This window comes from Oncorhynchus kisutch, linkage group LG22, assembly GCF_002021735.2.
Source record: "Oncorhynchus kisutch isolate 150728-3 linkage group LG22, Okis_V2, whole genome shotgun sequence".
NCBI lineage: Eukaryota > Metazoa > Chordata > Actinopteri > Salmoniformes > Salmonidae > Oncorhynchus > Oncorhynchus kisutch.
The window spans coordinates 42,085,406-42,100,953 of NC_034195.2; the positions used below are offsets into that span (position 1 = coordinate 42,085,406).

At 41.4% G+C, this 15,548-nt stretch overlaps 1 protein-coding gene across 8 annotated transcripts in view; it reads right to left on the bottom strand.

Annotated features, from left to right (window-relative positions):
* The window catches only part of ppfibp2b (PPFIA binding protein 2b), an 87,122-nt gene that overhangs the window by 60,901 nt on the left and 10,673 nt on the right, over positions 1 to 15,548 (bottom strand). For all 8 annotated transcript variants that reach the window (XR_004204759.1, XM_031801070.1, XM_031801065.1 and 5 more), the window contains exon 2: positions 5,591 to 5,692. Coding sequence is in view for 7 of the 8 variants with exons in the window: in XM_031801070.1 (XP_031656930.1) it covers positions 5,591 to 5,654 (64 nt within the window). In the remaining variant the exon portion in view is untranslated. The remainder of the gene's footprint in view (positions 1 to 5,590; positions 5,693 to 15,548) is intronic.

The following is a 15,548-nucleotide window of genomic DNA, read 5'->3' on the forward strand; positions in this document are numbered from 1 at the left end:
GCATAGTCACTTTAACTATACATTCATGTACATACTACCTAAATGGCCCGACCAACCAGTGCTCCCGCACATTGGCTAACCGGGCTATCTACATTGTGTCCCACCACCCGCCAACCCCTCCTTTTACGCTTTTGCTACTCTCTGTTCATCATATATGCACAGTCACTTTAACGATACCTACATGTACATACTACCTCAATAAGCCTGACTACCAGGTGTCTGTATATAGCCTTGCTACTCTTATTTTCAAATGTATTTTTACTGTTGTTTTATTTCTTTACTTACACACACACACACACACACACACACACACACACACACATTTTTTTCCCCTGCACCATTGGTTAGAGCCTGTAAGTAAGCATTTCACTGTAAGGTCTACACCTGTTGTATTCGGCGCACGTGACAAATAAACTTTGATTTGATTTGATAGAATTATGGTCAGATTTGCCAAATGGAGGGCGGGGGAGAGCTTTGTATGCATCTCTGTGTGTGGAGTGAAGGTGGTCTAGAGTTTTTTTTCGCAAGTCAGGAGCTGCCTCCACTAAAACAGGAGCTGCCTCCACTATTCCAGCACCATTTCAACTTCTACATTTCAACATCATCAAATCACCTATGCTTAGTCTAATACAGTGACAACTAAAAGATACCAAAAACAATAAGCTAAATATCATGTGGCTGTCCATTCTTCCAGTGGTGATTTTAGCATGTAAATCTTGGAGGGGCAAAAAAAGAAAAAAGTGGATTGCATGCCAGCAAAGCCACAACACAACACTAAACAATAGATTAATTTCACTATAACGGTGACAAACGGTGCCCACAAAGGGCCTACATAAAGCTGTCCAAACAGCAGTCCCAACATCTTACCACTGCTACACCTGGATATCAGTGGAGCCTTGTCTGGCAGCGAAACAGTTCATTCAGCCTCATTTACTGCCTTTAAAAAAACATAGCTGATATGGCTGACATGCTTAAACAAATGTGGTTTCTAATGACAATTGAGATGTACAAACTATGGTATAAGGGGACTACAATTGGATAAAAAGCAATCCGTAATTTCGATTAAGTCATTAATGAGCGAGCTAGGATGGAAGTAGTCAATATAACGTTTTGCTCAGCACTTTTGAAATGTACAGCGACAGCATTCAGAACATGGGCCGTTCTTACAGTGTTCTCCCTGTACACCTAGTCAGAACCGTAGGATAAATAATGGGGGCATATAAGCAGACAATGAAAGCTCTTACAATATTCAATGATTACATTTCTCTAAAACAGATTATAGGCTACATATGCACCACCAAGTCAGAACAGTAGGCAAAATTAAGAGGGGTAAATAGACCAAATTATTAGGGTGAGGCACATGGTCTACTAACATCTTACTACACAATATACTCTTAGTATTACTTTCTTAGCTACAGTATACATATTTTCATGGCATATTACATAATTTACGCAGCAGTATTAGAATACATTTTTGGACTCACCTTGTCGTGCTGTACTCACTTAAACAGGAAGGTGGTGCGCCGGTCCTTCGAATTATGATGACGTCATTGATCTTCAGGTCGTAGCTCTAGAAAGAGGCCTGATTTACAATTCCGAGTTGGATGTCCGTTCAAAACGTATTTTCCCAGTCGGAGCTAATTTATTCCCGAGGTCCCAGTTGTCTTGAACTCACTGAAGTCAAGTTTTCGCAGTTCCAAGTTAACAGTTATTTTGAGTGTTCATGCTTCACTGACAGCATTGGCAATGTTGGATGTTTATCATTTTAAACTTGGAACAGAGCCCCTTAATCCCAGGTTTGGGACCACACAGCCACTGATTCCTTCCAAACCACTCATTGTTGAATTTGTGATTCCCAACTTGCTGTGTAATGTTTATGTCCAATGGCTGATGAGCACCGATACGTTTTATCTGTCATTTATCTTCATTATTTCTCTTCATATGACAAGGATTAAAAAGGATTTGCCAGTAGATTGTCGACTTGATTCATGATGATGACTGCTAGCTAAGATTTTGAAACTATGATGTTGACATGTCCAATCAAAGCTACTGTACATATAACATAATTTGACACAATTTTATCTGTGGTCAATGACATTGAGCCTTCTTGGATGGGCACTTCTAATGTAACTCTATGGCTAGAATTTTCGAGGTCTACCTTTAGACTTGGCGGTGACGTAGTGTCCCCATGAGTGACAGAACATTACCACAGAAAGCACTGAAACACCTGCAATATGGAGCTGCCTTACTCAATAAAACAAAAGAGACCATGTTTATAGGCGGCTTAATTAACTCAATTATATATATATATATATGTTTTTTTTACATTGTTTGCAAACTGATATGTGACACATGAAATACAGAATGACGACTGATAACCGAATATAATTTGTCTTATTTTTTTCTTAGTACATTTTTTGGGGAAGCCTGGCTTCTCTTGACATCCATGAATACACGCCACTGCTGAACAGTAGGCTACAATTCCCTTGACTACAACACCTCTTCTGCCAGTCACATTCTGCTAAAGGTCCCCAAAGCACACACATCCCTGGGTCACTCCTCTTTTCATTTCGCTGCAGCTAGCGAATGGAACGAGCTGCAACAAACACTCAAACTGGACAGTTTTATCTCAATCTATTCATTCAAAGACTCAATCATGGACACTCTTACTGACAGTTGTGGCTGCTTTGTGTGATGTATTGTTGTCTCTACCCTCTTGACCTTTGTGCTGTTGACTTTGCCCAACAATGTTTGTACCATGTTCTGTGCTGCTACCATGTTGTGTTGCTACCATGTTGTTATGTTGTGTTGCCATGTGTTGCTGCCTTGCTATGTTGTTGTCTTATGTCTCTCTTCATGTAGTGTTGTGTTGTCTCTCGTCGTGATGTGTGTTTTCTCCTATATTTATAGTGTATTTATATATATTTTTTAATCCCAGGCCCCTGTCCCCGCAAGAGGCCTTTTGCTTTTTGGTAGGCCGTCATTGTAAATAAGAATTTGTTCTTAACTGGCTTGCCTAGTTAAATAAAGTTTAAATAGAATAAAACAAATTTTAAAAACGTGACAAAGGCCTATTTGAAGTCGCCATCTTGTGACTGTTGAATTTGTATAGCGTCTCACAATCATCACATATATCATAGCCGCGGGACTTCCATCATGCTCTTTTATCACTTCACCAAATCTTTCCCTAACATTACATTTCTGGCCCTCCCTTCTCTTTATTTTCAACTCTCCTTTCACAGCTTTTCTCTTATTGAATTAAACTCCAACCGTTTAGGTTTACGCAGTAATGCCCGATAGCCTAAAATGATGAAATAAAAAGCTCAATGTAGCCCATAGATAGAAATACATTTTATAGGCATTTTTTTCCCTCTTTTTCTTTCTTTTCCTCTCCCCTTTTTCCTCTCATCCACACAATATATCATGATCATAAATCCACCCTAAACCCGCCCGCCCCGTGAATATAACGGCGGGGACAGCGGGTTATGAGTCAACCCACGCATCACTAATACAGAAGGCTAAGTCAAACTCTGTGGTCAATTCCAACGGCTGTCAGAGTGTCATGTCTTTCACTCTCCACAGAGACTGATGTAGCATTGAGTTGTTCTGTTGATCCGTTTAGTCACAAACTGGCATGTTGAGCTTCATCCCCCACATTCTATTTAGATGACCGACTGCATTAAACATGAACCCTTTATTAGTTCAATCATGTTGGCAATAGCTGAGCTTGCTGCAGGGAGCTCAGCCCAACCCCCTACAAATTCTTGCCCCTAATTTAACAGCCACACACACACACAAATGGATGTGGGCACATGCCCCCACACACACAGACACACGCCCACACACACACGCCCACACACACTATCCATGTTTGACTGTGCCTTCCACCATACTAATACTGCATAGATTCCCTAAATAGGACTCATAGTGTACATGCAAGAAAGAGGAACATGCCATTAAAACACACTCATATTTTGGGAGAACATCATAACAGAACAGACTGATCTAATTTCACCTGTAAATAAGCCAAAAACATGATTTAAAAAAAAATATATTTCCTAACTGTGAGGTGGAAATAAAACTCTGAAATTGTGAAAATTATGATAATGCCCTTTTTGGATAAAGCGTCTGCTGAATGGAATATATTATCACATTATCACAGTGTGTATCATGTTAATGTTTTATCTGACCGTGTGGCTTAGTCTTGTGGGTCTAGTATTCTGTTCATGGGGACCACAGAATGTAGGCTAATGTAGCCTACATATATGGGAAAAATAACATTTTGCTCCTATTTACTAAATTGTTATACTAATTACAATATTTTCTAAAACAAGTAAATGTAATAATCTAATCTGATGTTTAGAATTTTACTTAAAAAGTAAGACTTCAATGGAATTGAAAATGCATTCCGTCTAACGTGTTACAAACCCATCTTAGTTCAGGTCTATGGAGTCTATAGTAAACAGTCTGAGGGAACTGTCCAGGCCCCCAGTGTCCAGTCTAGAGTGGGAAGTCACGAGCTCTGCTGGTCTATTACCGCATAGCAACCTAGCGGTGCCAAAAGCTCTGGTCTGCCGTTGAAAGCCTACGAAAATGATGATCGTCAGTCCCAAAAGTTTTAGGCTCTAAAATGTGTTTGTTATGATCAGTTTAATGCCCACTGTAAATTCTTTAAAAGTTTGCTACAAATCGAGATATTTAATTAAATAGTGATTCATTCTGACAAGAAGGTTTGTCATCACACAGGACCATGTGCTGACATAGACCAATCATTGGCCGGTAGGCTACGAGGGAGGAGGCTCTCTCAGGCAGGATGAAAACAACCACATCGACCATGATCCTTTGCTAGTTTCGGCCACTTTCACCGTGATCCTTTTTTTTTGTGCCATTCAGATCCATTCAGCAATATGACCCATTTCAAATTCAATATGATCCACTTCATGCAGCATTGGGAGTGTTCCATGGGAATACGTGGATGACGTCAGCGCTAGAGACTATCTACTGGTTTGAATGTCTATGGAATTATTACAGCACAGGAGGTTTGTGGAACCTTAACTAGGCAGGATGGGCTCGTGGTAATGATTAAGTGGAATGGTATTAAATACATCAAACACATGGTTTCCATATGTTTGATGTTATTCCATATGCTCTATTCCAGACATTATTATGAGCCGTCCTCCCCTCAGCAGCCTCCTGTGTGTCACAGGCAGGGCTGATCTGATGTTTTATTCAGGACCTAATTTCTTTACAGGGTAGCCTTGCTTAGTCTACTTAGTTTTACTCCGTTTCTCAGCTTTTACCTGTCTGGCAGTGGCATGGTGTGTTTCAAGCCCACACACGCCAGCAGTTAAACCTGTTTGATATAAGGTATGTCACCTGAACCAATCACTGTGTACAAAGACAGTATAATGAGGCAAGGACCTTTCTTTCAAAAGAAGTGAACTAGTTTCTCAAGTTTGTTTTATATTCCAAATTGACGTCAGAGTCATGTGAAAATACACAGATCTTTTCAATGGTGAATCAAAAAACCATAATAAACTGTGGGATAATGTATTAGATGTAGTAGGAAGAGACAATTAATCACTTTTACCTGCGATGATGTCATCCATTTGCTCCAAGGCCGCCTCCAACATGTGACTTGCATCTGAGGCCATGGCGACAGACTACTGCATCAGCCGCTATGCTTAGTGTCCTGGAGGGAAATATAAACACTGTTACATTTTAAGAAAGAGGAATTCTAAATATAATATAATTTAGCATTGAAAACTTTGTACAGTAAACATTAGTTAGAAAATATATGTCATATGGTACAAATTAGCCACGTATAAATAAACACCTGAACAGAGAACTGAGGATCAATTGTACTGCTGTGATATATTCTCTGAAACGGTTTCAGATACAGTATGTCCTTGTAACGTGCTGGTTCCTAGGCATACATTGCTATATGATCCCATTGGCTAGGCCTGGTACAGAGACTACTGGTATATTCTCTGGGTCATCCCTATCAATAGGACAGAGCATGGCTCTGTACAGCGGACCCCTGTTCTAATGAGGCCTCCAAACCACCCAGCAGGGTCTCCTCCCTCTGTCATCCTGCCTTACAACCATCAGCATCTACCCTCTTAAACAGAGAGAACAGCCCGTCCCTTGCCTAACCCCCCAGGTTACGGGATCTAAACACACGTTCTTTCAGCTGTTGATCGAGCTGATGGTGTGTGGTGTTGGGGTATATCTCCATTCCACTCAACCATCACTGAGTTGGGAGACATTCACAAGGACCCAGGTCTGTTTTCATTACGGCTCAAAAGGGATCAGAGTGAAGCGTGACGGATAAATTGATTGCTGTGCCAAGAAATAAATCTGTCTCACACATCAACCTATGATGAGTTCCAAAGATCAAAGACAATACCAGCATCTTGAACTTTGACTGCTTAACTCTTTCATTCCCACCAACTAACTCTGTACTATCTATCATATGCCATAATGGAAACATAGCTATTCAAGTAATCTTCTCTGGAAAAATAATTAGATGTGACCATTGACTGTGATGCGTTGAGGACATAGCGACAGGCCTCTGTGACAAAAGGCAACTGTAGACGCCGGAATGGCAGGCAGGGACAGGCAGGCAGTGCTTTGAAAGGAGCCAGGCGTCAACAGTGTTAATTATGTGGCTGTTCAGATTCAGCTGGACACGGCTGAGGGTGATGGCTCCATTCATTCAGAGCCTCTGTAGTACTGACAGCTCCTCTGTGTAACAGCATCACAGTGGGCAGCAGACACTGCTATTCTAATAACTGGCCTGATCATACAAACCCAATTAAAGCCTGCAGTTAAAGGCCATGAAGAGATCAGGGTACTGCAGTGCACTAATGGACATGCCAAAGAGAATAATACAGTCTACTGTCTGCTTCTGTACAATCTAATGTAGCTCGAAGACACAACCTTGGTAGAGCTATTGCCCTGCATTAGGATACTATTGTTGGAGTGTATCAAGTCCATTTGAACAAACTGTAACAAAAGAACAGTGAAGTGGCAAACAAATGAGAGCTTCATTATGATATTAGAACATAAGATATGCTATCTGTAATAAACCTATCATTTCCAGATATTCAAAATCATAGTGAAACTACCTACTACTTATTTATCATTATTATTCATAGTTTATGTAGAAACAGACACGCCTTATTCTCACAGTTTCCCAGTAACAAAACAACTGCCAGCAAAACAAACGTGATCACCCTGTTGTTGCAGGAAATGTCCTGCATAGCTGAAATGCAAACATGTAGTGTATTTGAGGTTGAATTAAAAAGGCTTCTAAAGTTTGTAATTTCCATTTGAACATTTCAGAATTGATTTAACCTAACAGAAAATATATCAACCCCTACAAAAATGCCCATTATAAATAATACACACAATAATTCACATTCCCTGTTGCTGAAGGACTATTTTCCTTCTGTGAGAAACTGGTCAAATTAAGATCCTGCATCTGAACAATCTGTCATGACAGCAGTTTGTTATAAGAACTACATTTTCTGCCCGGCCTTAAAGCTTTCTTGCTGTGCAAAGCATTGAGGTGGTACTTTGCAGACACAAATATGACTAATATATAGCCAAGCAAACAGACACATCAATAACCTTACGGCACTTAAAGCCTTCTATTTAGTTTGGCCCCAGTGTCACTAGTCAGCTATCACAGGCATTCTTACCACAGAAAAGAGGAGTAGGCTGAGCCTGTTTGAAGAGGATAACATTAGCTAGCAGTGCTCAGGATGTCCCTTTGTCTTCCCATTTCATCCTCTGCCCCTGACAGTGCAGTCTAGCAGTCTCTCACAATAATGTTCTACGGGTCAGCACCTTTCTCCGCCGCAAGGTGTATTTTCAATTCAAACACCTGGGCCTGCTCCTCGCTGGATAAGCCATGGACTCGACAGAGAGTGAAATCTAGCCCGGTGCCGTCAAAGCAAATTTCTGTCAAAAACTCAACATTTCAGCTACTTTCACAATGCAGAAAACAGCAGGTTTAGAACAATGTGTTGCTGTCTGGAAAAGACATAAAGGACTTTTAAACTACTCCACAGACCACATCAAATGCTACATAACCTGGAAGTTTCGTGCTGAGCCAAATTGAGCTGCCGGGCATTTATGTGGTGTGCCAAAAAACTCTGAAGGTTAAAACAACAAACCTCTCCTATCCTGAAGCACAAACCCCATAAACAAACTGAATCCGAGCTGGTTTGGATAATCATATATTACCTTAACAAGTAACATCTGTAGCCTAAATAGAATCATATCTGTGTTATGCTGTTGAAATTATTAAATCTATGCAACAAAAAAGATTTACAAGAATACGATATGAAGATTGAATCATCCCTCGCCACTGTCTTTAGAAACTTGTGAACTGTAACTCGATAACTTTCTCAAATCTTAGGATGTTCTTGGTCTGTACCAATAAATATACAAATCCACTGCACCTGTATATAGTTGGTACAGTGCCAAACCGCTGTGTCTGCTAGGTCATTGCAGCCCTATTCTGTCCTGCTGCTCGTTCAGTGACTTTCATAAGTGCATTTCTGAGCCACCCACAGTTTGGAGAATCACCAAGCAGCCGAGTGCTTCTGCTGCTATCAGTAAAATGATTAGTGACATCTGAAAACATCACATGCCGAACAGTGTCCTAAGTACATTACAGATATCCAGCTCTGTATCTGGTTTCTGCACATTATCCATTTGGAGAACTTTGGTAAGCACTGCATGGGACCTGCTTAAAAAGGGAGAGACAGTAACTTGCCTCTAAGGGCCTAAATTATTCTAAACATTCCTATAAGGGAGAAGGTCTGAACTTCTAAACAGTGCTTTGCAATTTCCATGCCTTTACTTTATAATCCTGAAAAAAATGTATGACAGATTATTTACAGTTGATTTCCCTCCAGTCCTATCAAAGGACTATAAAAAGTAGATTCGCCAAGCTTCCAACTTGATAAAAAGAAGCAGCGTTTAATACTGGTCAGATCCTCATGGCCCTCTATCTGTCCCCTGCAAGGGACTTAATGCTGTTGTAATTAGAGTGTGGACCTGAGGCATTCCTTCACGCTGGCCAGGAAATAGCTGATTCTGGCTGAGCACTTGGGACTGGAGGGATGCTCTATCTCAGCCAGCGCTATCATCACCATGTGTTGTCTAATGTACTGCTGCCATTCAAAAGTCTCTGGGAGATTACAACAACAACATATGATTCCTGTAAGATCATTAATAAGTGTATTAACACAGTGATAATGAAGTTTGTTCATTATCAGTATAAAAATGTAAGGAGTTTTTTTTTATGAATTAAAATGCTGTTCACCTGCTACATGCAGTACAGATGTCAATGGAATGCAGGCCTAATGATTAACAAAAAAGTTTCCACCTAAGAAAATACAAATACTTGTATGAGCAGATGAGCTCAATGCCCACTCAAGACCATTGTCTGAGTCTTTGATATAAGTCTGCAGGATCAACATTTATGTATTAAAGATCATTTCTATGGAAATACATTTCTGGACGAACAATATTTCATGTTGTGTAGATGATAAATACTTTTTTTATCAGAAGGTATGACATCTGTGGTCCCTTCCAGTTAGGACATAGAATAATGAATGATTTTGTTTGAGCCAGACAGTCACAGTAGTAACACTGGGAGGAAGATCAAGTTCCTGTTTTTGTCCAGGTTGTCCCGGCCTGCAGTCCTCATGCTCTGCTGAAGACAGACACACTGAGCGCTGCTGGGTAGAGTTACAGTACAGACATCAGCGGTGTCCCATTCTTTCACAGGGACCAGAAAAGTCCCATATCCACCAGACCAAAGGATGGCTTGTGTGTAAGTCAAATGGCCACAAGGTTCAAATGAAGGAAGTGCCATTTCAACATGATTCCTGATTGTTTGTTTGAGGAGACCATCAAGGCCTTACAGTTTTGGGGGTGAAACTTTTCAGCTTTATTCACATACCTGAAAATCTAGTGTTTATCACTAGTTACCAGAGGAAGACAGAAATTCCACCTTTATCTGTTGGAGTAACTCTCAGGTCTTCTGACACTAATGGCTGGGCCAAAGAAGTGGTCCTACTGCTTTCAACAATTAGTCTGGTGGGTAATGTGAACAGAAATGCCAGAGCATGTGAAGTGGGGTGAAGCACAGAAAGGTGTGAGTTTACTGTTTTCCCTCATTGACTCTGGCCTGTTTGGACAAGCAGAGCCAACTGCTGCTGAAGCCCAGAGAGAGAGTGAGAAAGCTCCGGAGGCCACAATCGCAAATATAAGGGGTTGAGCAGGAAATACCCAAGAATTTCGACCACGAAGGCAGAAGAAGATGACCACACTTATGGATGGGGATTTTCCCTACTCTGACCTTCACTCAAATAGACCCTCGCATGCTAACTAATGCTTACAGAAAATGAAGTAATGAATCTAGAATATTAGTTATATTTTCATGGAATAAAAAAAAGAAAAGTCCTCACACATTATGAAATGCTAACAATTCACACATTATGAAATACTAACAATTCACACCGTATGCAAATCTGACAATTCACACAGTATGCAAAGCTAACAATTCACACATTATGCAATGCTAACAATTCACACATTATGCAATGCTAACAATTCACACAGTATGCAATGCTAACAATTCACACATTATGCAATGCTAGCAATTCACACATTATGCAAAGCTAGCAATTCACACATTATGCAATGCTAGCAATTCACACATTATGCAATGCTAACAATTCACACATTATGCAATGCTAGCAATTCACACATCACAAATTGAAAGAAAGCAGAAAAGACCTGCTATGTGGGACTTTGCACATCCACAGAAACATGCATCCGCTTAATATACCTCAGCAGATTTATTCCAAGCCATGAGTATTTAATGATCAAATCTACAGAAACTATGCTTATGGTAGTCTGGCTGATGATTACAAAATTCATCAAACAATAACTAAGCCGTCAGATGACGTGGGGAACTCTATTGTAACCTTGGGTTTGGTTTGCTTTACTTAGTCAGCCCTATATTGAGCCCATCCACCTCCCCTCGCTGGTGAAGCTTCATTAGCTCTCCAAAATGTCAACATCAGGCGGCCCGAGTGTAATCGCCCTGGCAGTGGATGTTACATGGCCCTGTCATACTCATGTCAGCAATCAAGTGACTGAGAGCATGTCAAGCAAATATGAGATCGCAACATCTCACAACTGCATTGCTCCTTTCAATGGCTGATGAAGGGTTCCAACATTATAAAACACAAGTCAAGAAAACACAGTAGTCATAAGCACTACCACATTATTACCATACATATAAGAGGCCCTGTGAGAGAATGTGTAGACTAGTGTAAACATGCACGTTTCAGTTTTTACGTTTGAGGTTTTATTAGCTCAGGGAAGCAGGAAAAAAAATGTAATCACAGGGTTTGCTTACAATTGCCTGCAGATAAAGTTGACATTTACTTTACGATCACACTACACATCCTATTTCTTCAACAACAACAAAAAACAACATATTTTTCATGTGTTTGAAACTGACGTTTTTTAAATCCAAATCTCTCTTACCAACATTGTGCCAAAATGTAGCTAGAGGCTAGCAAAGTCAAAGGGATGCACATCATTTTCCACGCCATTATTTAGACATGTAGAACTGTACAGTAGTTAACTCTCAGGCAGTGAGACCAGCATGCACAAAGGCCAGTGTCAGCAGTAGTGGGCAGACCAATAGAACCAGCGTGTCAACACGGCTTAATATACAGTATAAGCATCAAAGCCATAGCCCCACTGACAGCTCTAACATCCTATCAGGGCCTCATTCTGCCACTTACATGTGTTCATGTACTAGTTGACAAGATGACACATCGGAGGGGACTAGCTGCCTGCAGGCCTTCAGTTCATACAGCCTTCCATTTCAGCTGGGCGCTTGAGAGGTAGCCATCTAAACAGAAGTGGACTCAACTCGTGTCTGTGGCACTGGGGACCTGCGTGAGAAAGGTGATCTGTTGCATAATAGACAAGGCTTCATTGTAACAGTGTTGGCAGGGGGCCTAACACATAGCATTGCCAGATGACGAGTTTGTGTGTGCTGTGCTTCTGCCTTGGAACCGTGTTGTAACCACAAAAAAATCAACAGCAGCTCATTCAAAATGTCTGGTAGACCAGACTCCTACACTATATGCAGTACATGACTCCTGATGCACAGAACACATGGTGTCAACATCTTAACCCACAAGCCAGCTCAACCAGAACAAACCCAGCTCAAATGGCAGGATAACATTACAGTCACACCATGCAAAGCATGTCTCATAACCAGTGGGCAACATGTGCTCAGACCACAGGACTGACAGATGAAATCAGCCCATCCAATGTGGGGCCATTGTTGGAGTGAGATACTTCACTTTCATACTCATTTTATTTGTGCATGTATGCATAGTACTGTATAAGCAAGGAATCATACAAACTTCAACAGTCTACACTTGCATTGGTATGGAGGGTATTCCATGGAAGACAAGTACAAAGTATTCCATGGAAGACAAGTACAAAGTCATATCAGTAGCTGTCAGCTGTTATTACTCATCTTCACTGAGTCTTCCAGACCGGGGCTCTGGAGTGGGGTTAGGACAGGACAGATGACCAGGACCCGGTTGACTTTCTGCCAGCTCACCGGGCCGATCATCGCTCCACTCACCTGGCAGCTGTGACGCGGGGGAGTGCATGTTGCAGGAGCAGAGAAATGTCATCCACGAGCAGGTGCACTCTAATATGTCACAAACATCAGACAAAAGGCCAGGAAGCCCAATCAGGTGTCACCTCACGGTCTACAACATGACCTTCCCCTCGCTTGGCTCAGTGGGCTCACCAAATCCATCATACCTTGTTTGTTCAAAAAAAAAATCTACCAATCCTTTTACCTGGTTCTGTTGGCCTATTTCTTACAACATGGTAGTGTCTGTCATCATCCTCTAACACTAAGCACATGTTTCACCTCAGTTACCTTTTACTGCAGCGGGCTAAATCAGGGTCACAGAGTGGTTTTGGTAGTCTTAAATAAATCTACTTTGAAACAAAAGTATACACCTCACACACATGGTTATGGGCTTTAAAAAAAGAACATACCTGTACCATGTCAGATATAGAGTTGAAATGTATTTCATTTTGAGTTTGCAACCCAATATTACACTTTATATGCATCACAGAAGACTGAAATATAACAAAACTATTTGACATAGAAACACTGGATTTTCAGTGGGTTTAAAATTAGAAAATAGTATTGGGGCATCCTGAGTGGTGCAGTGTTCTAAGGCACTGTGCCACTATAGATCCTGGTTCAAGTCCAGGCTCTGTCAAAGCCGGCCGCCACCGGGAGATCCATGTGGGGGGCGCATAATCAGCTCAGCATCGTCTGGGTTATGGGAGGGTTTGGCCGGCAAGGATGTTCTTGTTCCATCGTGCACTAGTGGCTCCTGTGGCGGGCCAGGCACAGTGCAAGCTGACACAGTACTCAGGTGTACAGTGTTTCCTCATACACATTGGTGTGGCTGGCGGGTGTTGTGTCAAGAAGCAGTGTGGGATGTGTTTCAGAGGATGCACGACTCTCGACCTTCACCTCTTCCAAGTCCGTACAGGAGTTGCAGCAATGGGACAAGACTGTAACTACCAATTGTATACCATGAAATTGGGGAGATTTTGTCTTAATTATGAAATGATTAATAACATTCCATCCATCATCCTCTAATCTCTGTAGAAGAACCATCTAGTGAGATAGAGACTCTACATTCTTGACATAGATAAATGGCCAAGACAAACACAGAACTAAGTCTTTGCTAGGTAAAAGCCCACCTTATCTCAGTTCACTGGTCACCATAGCAGCAACAACCGCAGCACGCGCTCCAACAGGTATATTTCACTGGTCACCCCCAAATCCAATTCCTACTTTGGCCGCCTTTCCTTCCAGTTCTCTGCTGCCAATGACTGGAACGAACTGCAAAAATCGCTGAAGCTGGAGACTCTAATCTTTATCCACCGGATGTGTACCAAACTCACTAAAAGTGGCAGTAATAAAGCCTCTCTTGAAAAAGCCAAACCTTGACCCAGAAAATATAAAAAACTATCAGCCTATATCCAATCTCCCATTCCTCTCAATAAAAAAAAAGCTGTTGTGCAGCAACTCACTGACTTCCTGAAGACAAACAATGTATACGAAATGCTTCACTCTGGTTTTAGACCCCATCATAGCACTGAGACTGCACTTGTGAAGGTGGTAAATTACCTTTTAATGGCGTCAGACCGAGGATCTGCATCTGTCCTCATGCTCCTAGACCTTAGTGCTGCTTTTGATACCATCTATCACCACATTCTTTTGGAGAGATTGGAAACCCAAATTGGTCTACACGGACAAGTTCTGGCCTGGTTTAGAGCTTATCTGTCGGAAAGATATCAGTTTGTGTCTGTGGATGGTTTCTTCTCTGACAAATTAGCTGTAAATTTCGGTGTTTCTCAAGGTTCCGTTTTAGGACCACTATTGTTTTCACTATATATTTGACCTCTTGGGGATGTAATTCTCAAACATAATGTTAACTTTCACTGCTATGCGGATGACACACAGCTGTACATTTCAATGAAACATGGTGAAGCCCCAAAATTGCCCTCGCTGGAAGCCTGTGTTTCAGACATAAGAAGTGGATGGCTGCAAACATTCTACTTTTAAACTCGGACAAAACAGAGATGCTTGTTCTAGGTCCCAAGAAACAAAGAGAACTTCTGTTGAATCTGAAAATTAATCTTGATGGTTGTACAGTCGTCTCAAATAAAACTGTGAAGGACCTCGGCATTACTCTGGACCCTGATCTCTCTTTTGACGAACATATCAAGACTGTTTCAAGGACAGCTTTTTTCCATCTACGTAACATTGCAAAAATCTGAACTTTTCTGTCCAGAAATGATGCAGAAAAATGTATCCATGCTTTTGTTACTTCTAGGTTAGACTACTGCAATGCTCTACTTTCCGGCTACCCGGATAAACCATTAAATAAACTTCAGTTAGTGCTAAATATGGCTGCTAGAATCCTGACTAGAACCACAAAATTTGATCATATTACTCCTGTGTTAGCCTCCCTACACTGGCTTCCTGTTAAGGCAAGGGCTGATTTAAAGGTTTTTACTGCTAACCTACAAAGCTTCACATGGGCTTGCTCCTACCTATCTTTCCGATTTGGTCCTGCTGTACATACCTACACGTATCACGTATGCTACGGTCACAAGACACAGTCCTCCTAATTGTCCCTAGAATTTCTAAGCAAACAGCTGGAGGCAGGGCTTTCTCCGATAGAGCTCCATTTTTATGGAATGGTCTGCCTATCCACGTGAGAGACTCAGTCTCAACCTTTAAGTCTTTATTGAAGACTAATCTCTTCAGTAGGTCATATGATTGAGTGTAGTCTGGCCCAGGAGTGTGAAGTTGAACGGAAAATGCTCTGGAGCAACGAACTGCCCTCGCTGTCTCTGCCTGGCCGGTTCCCCTCTCTCCACTGGGA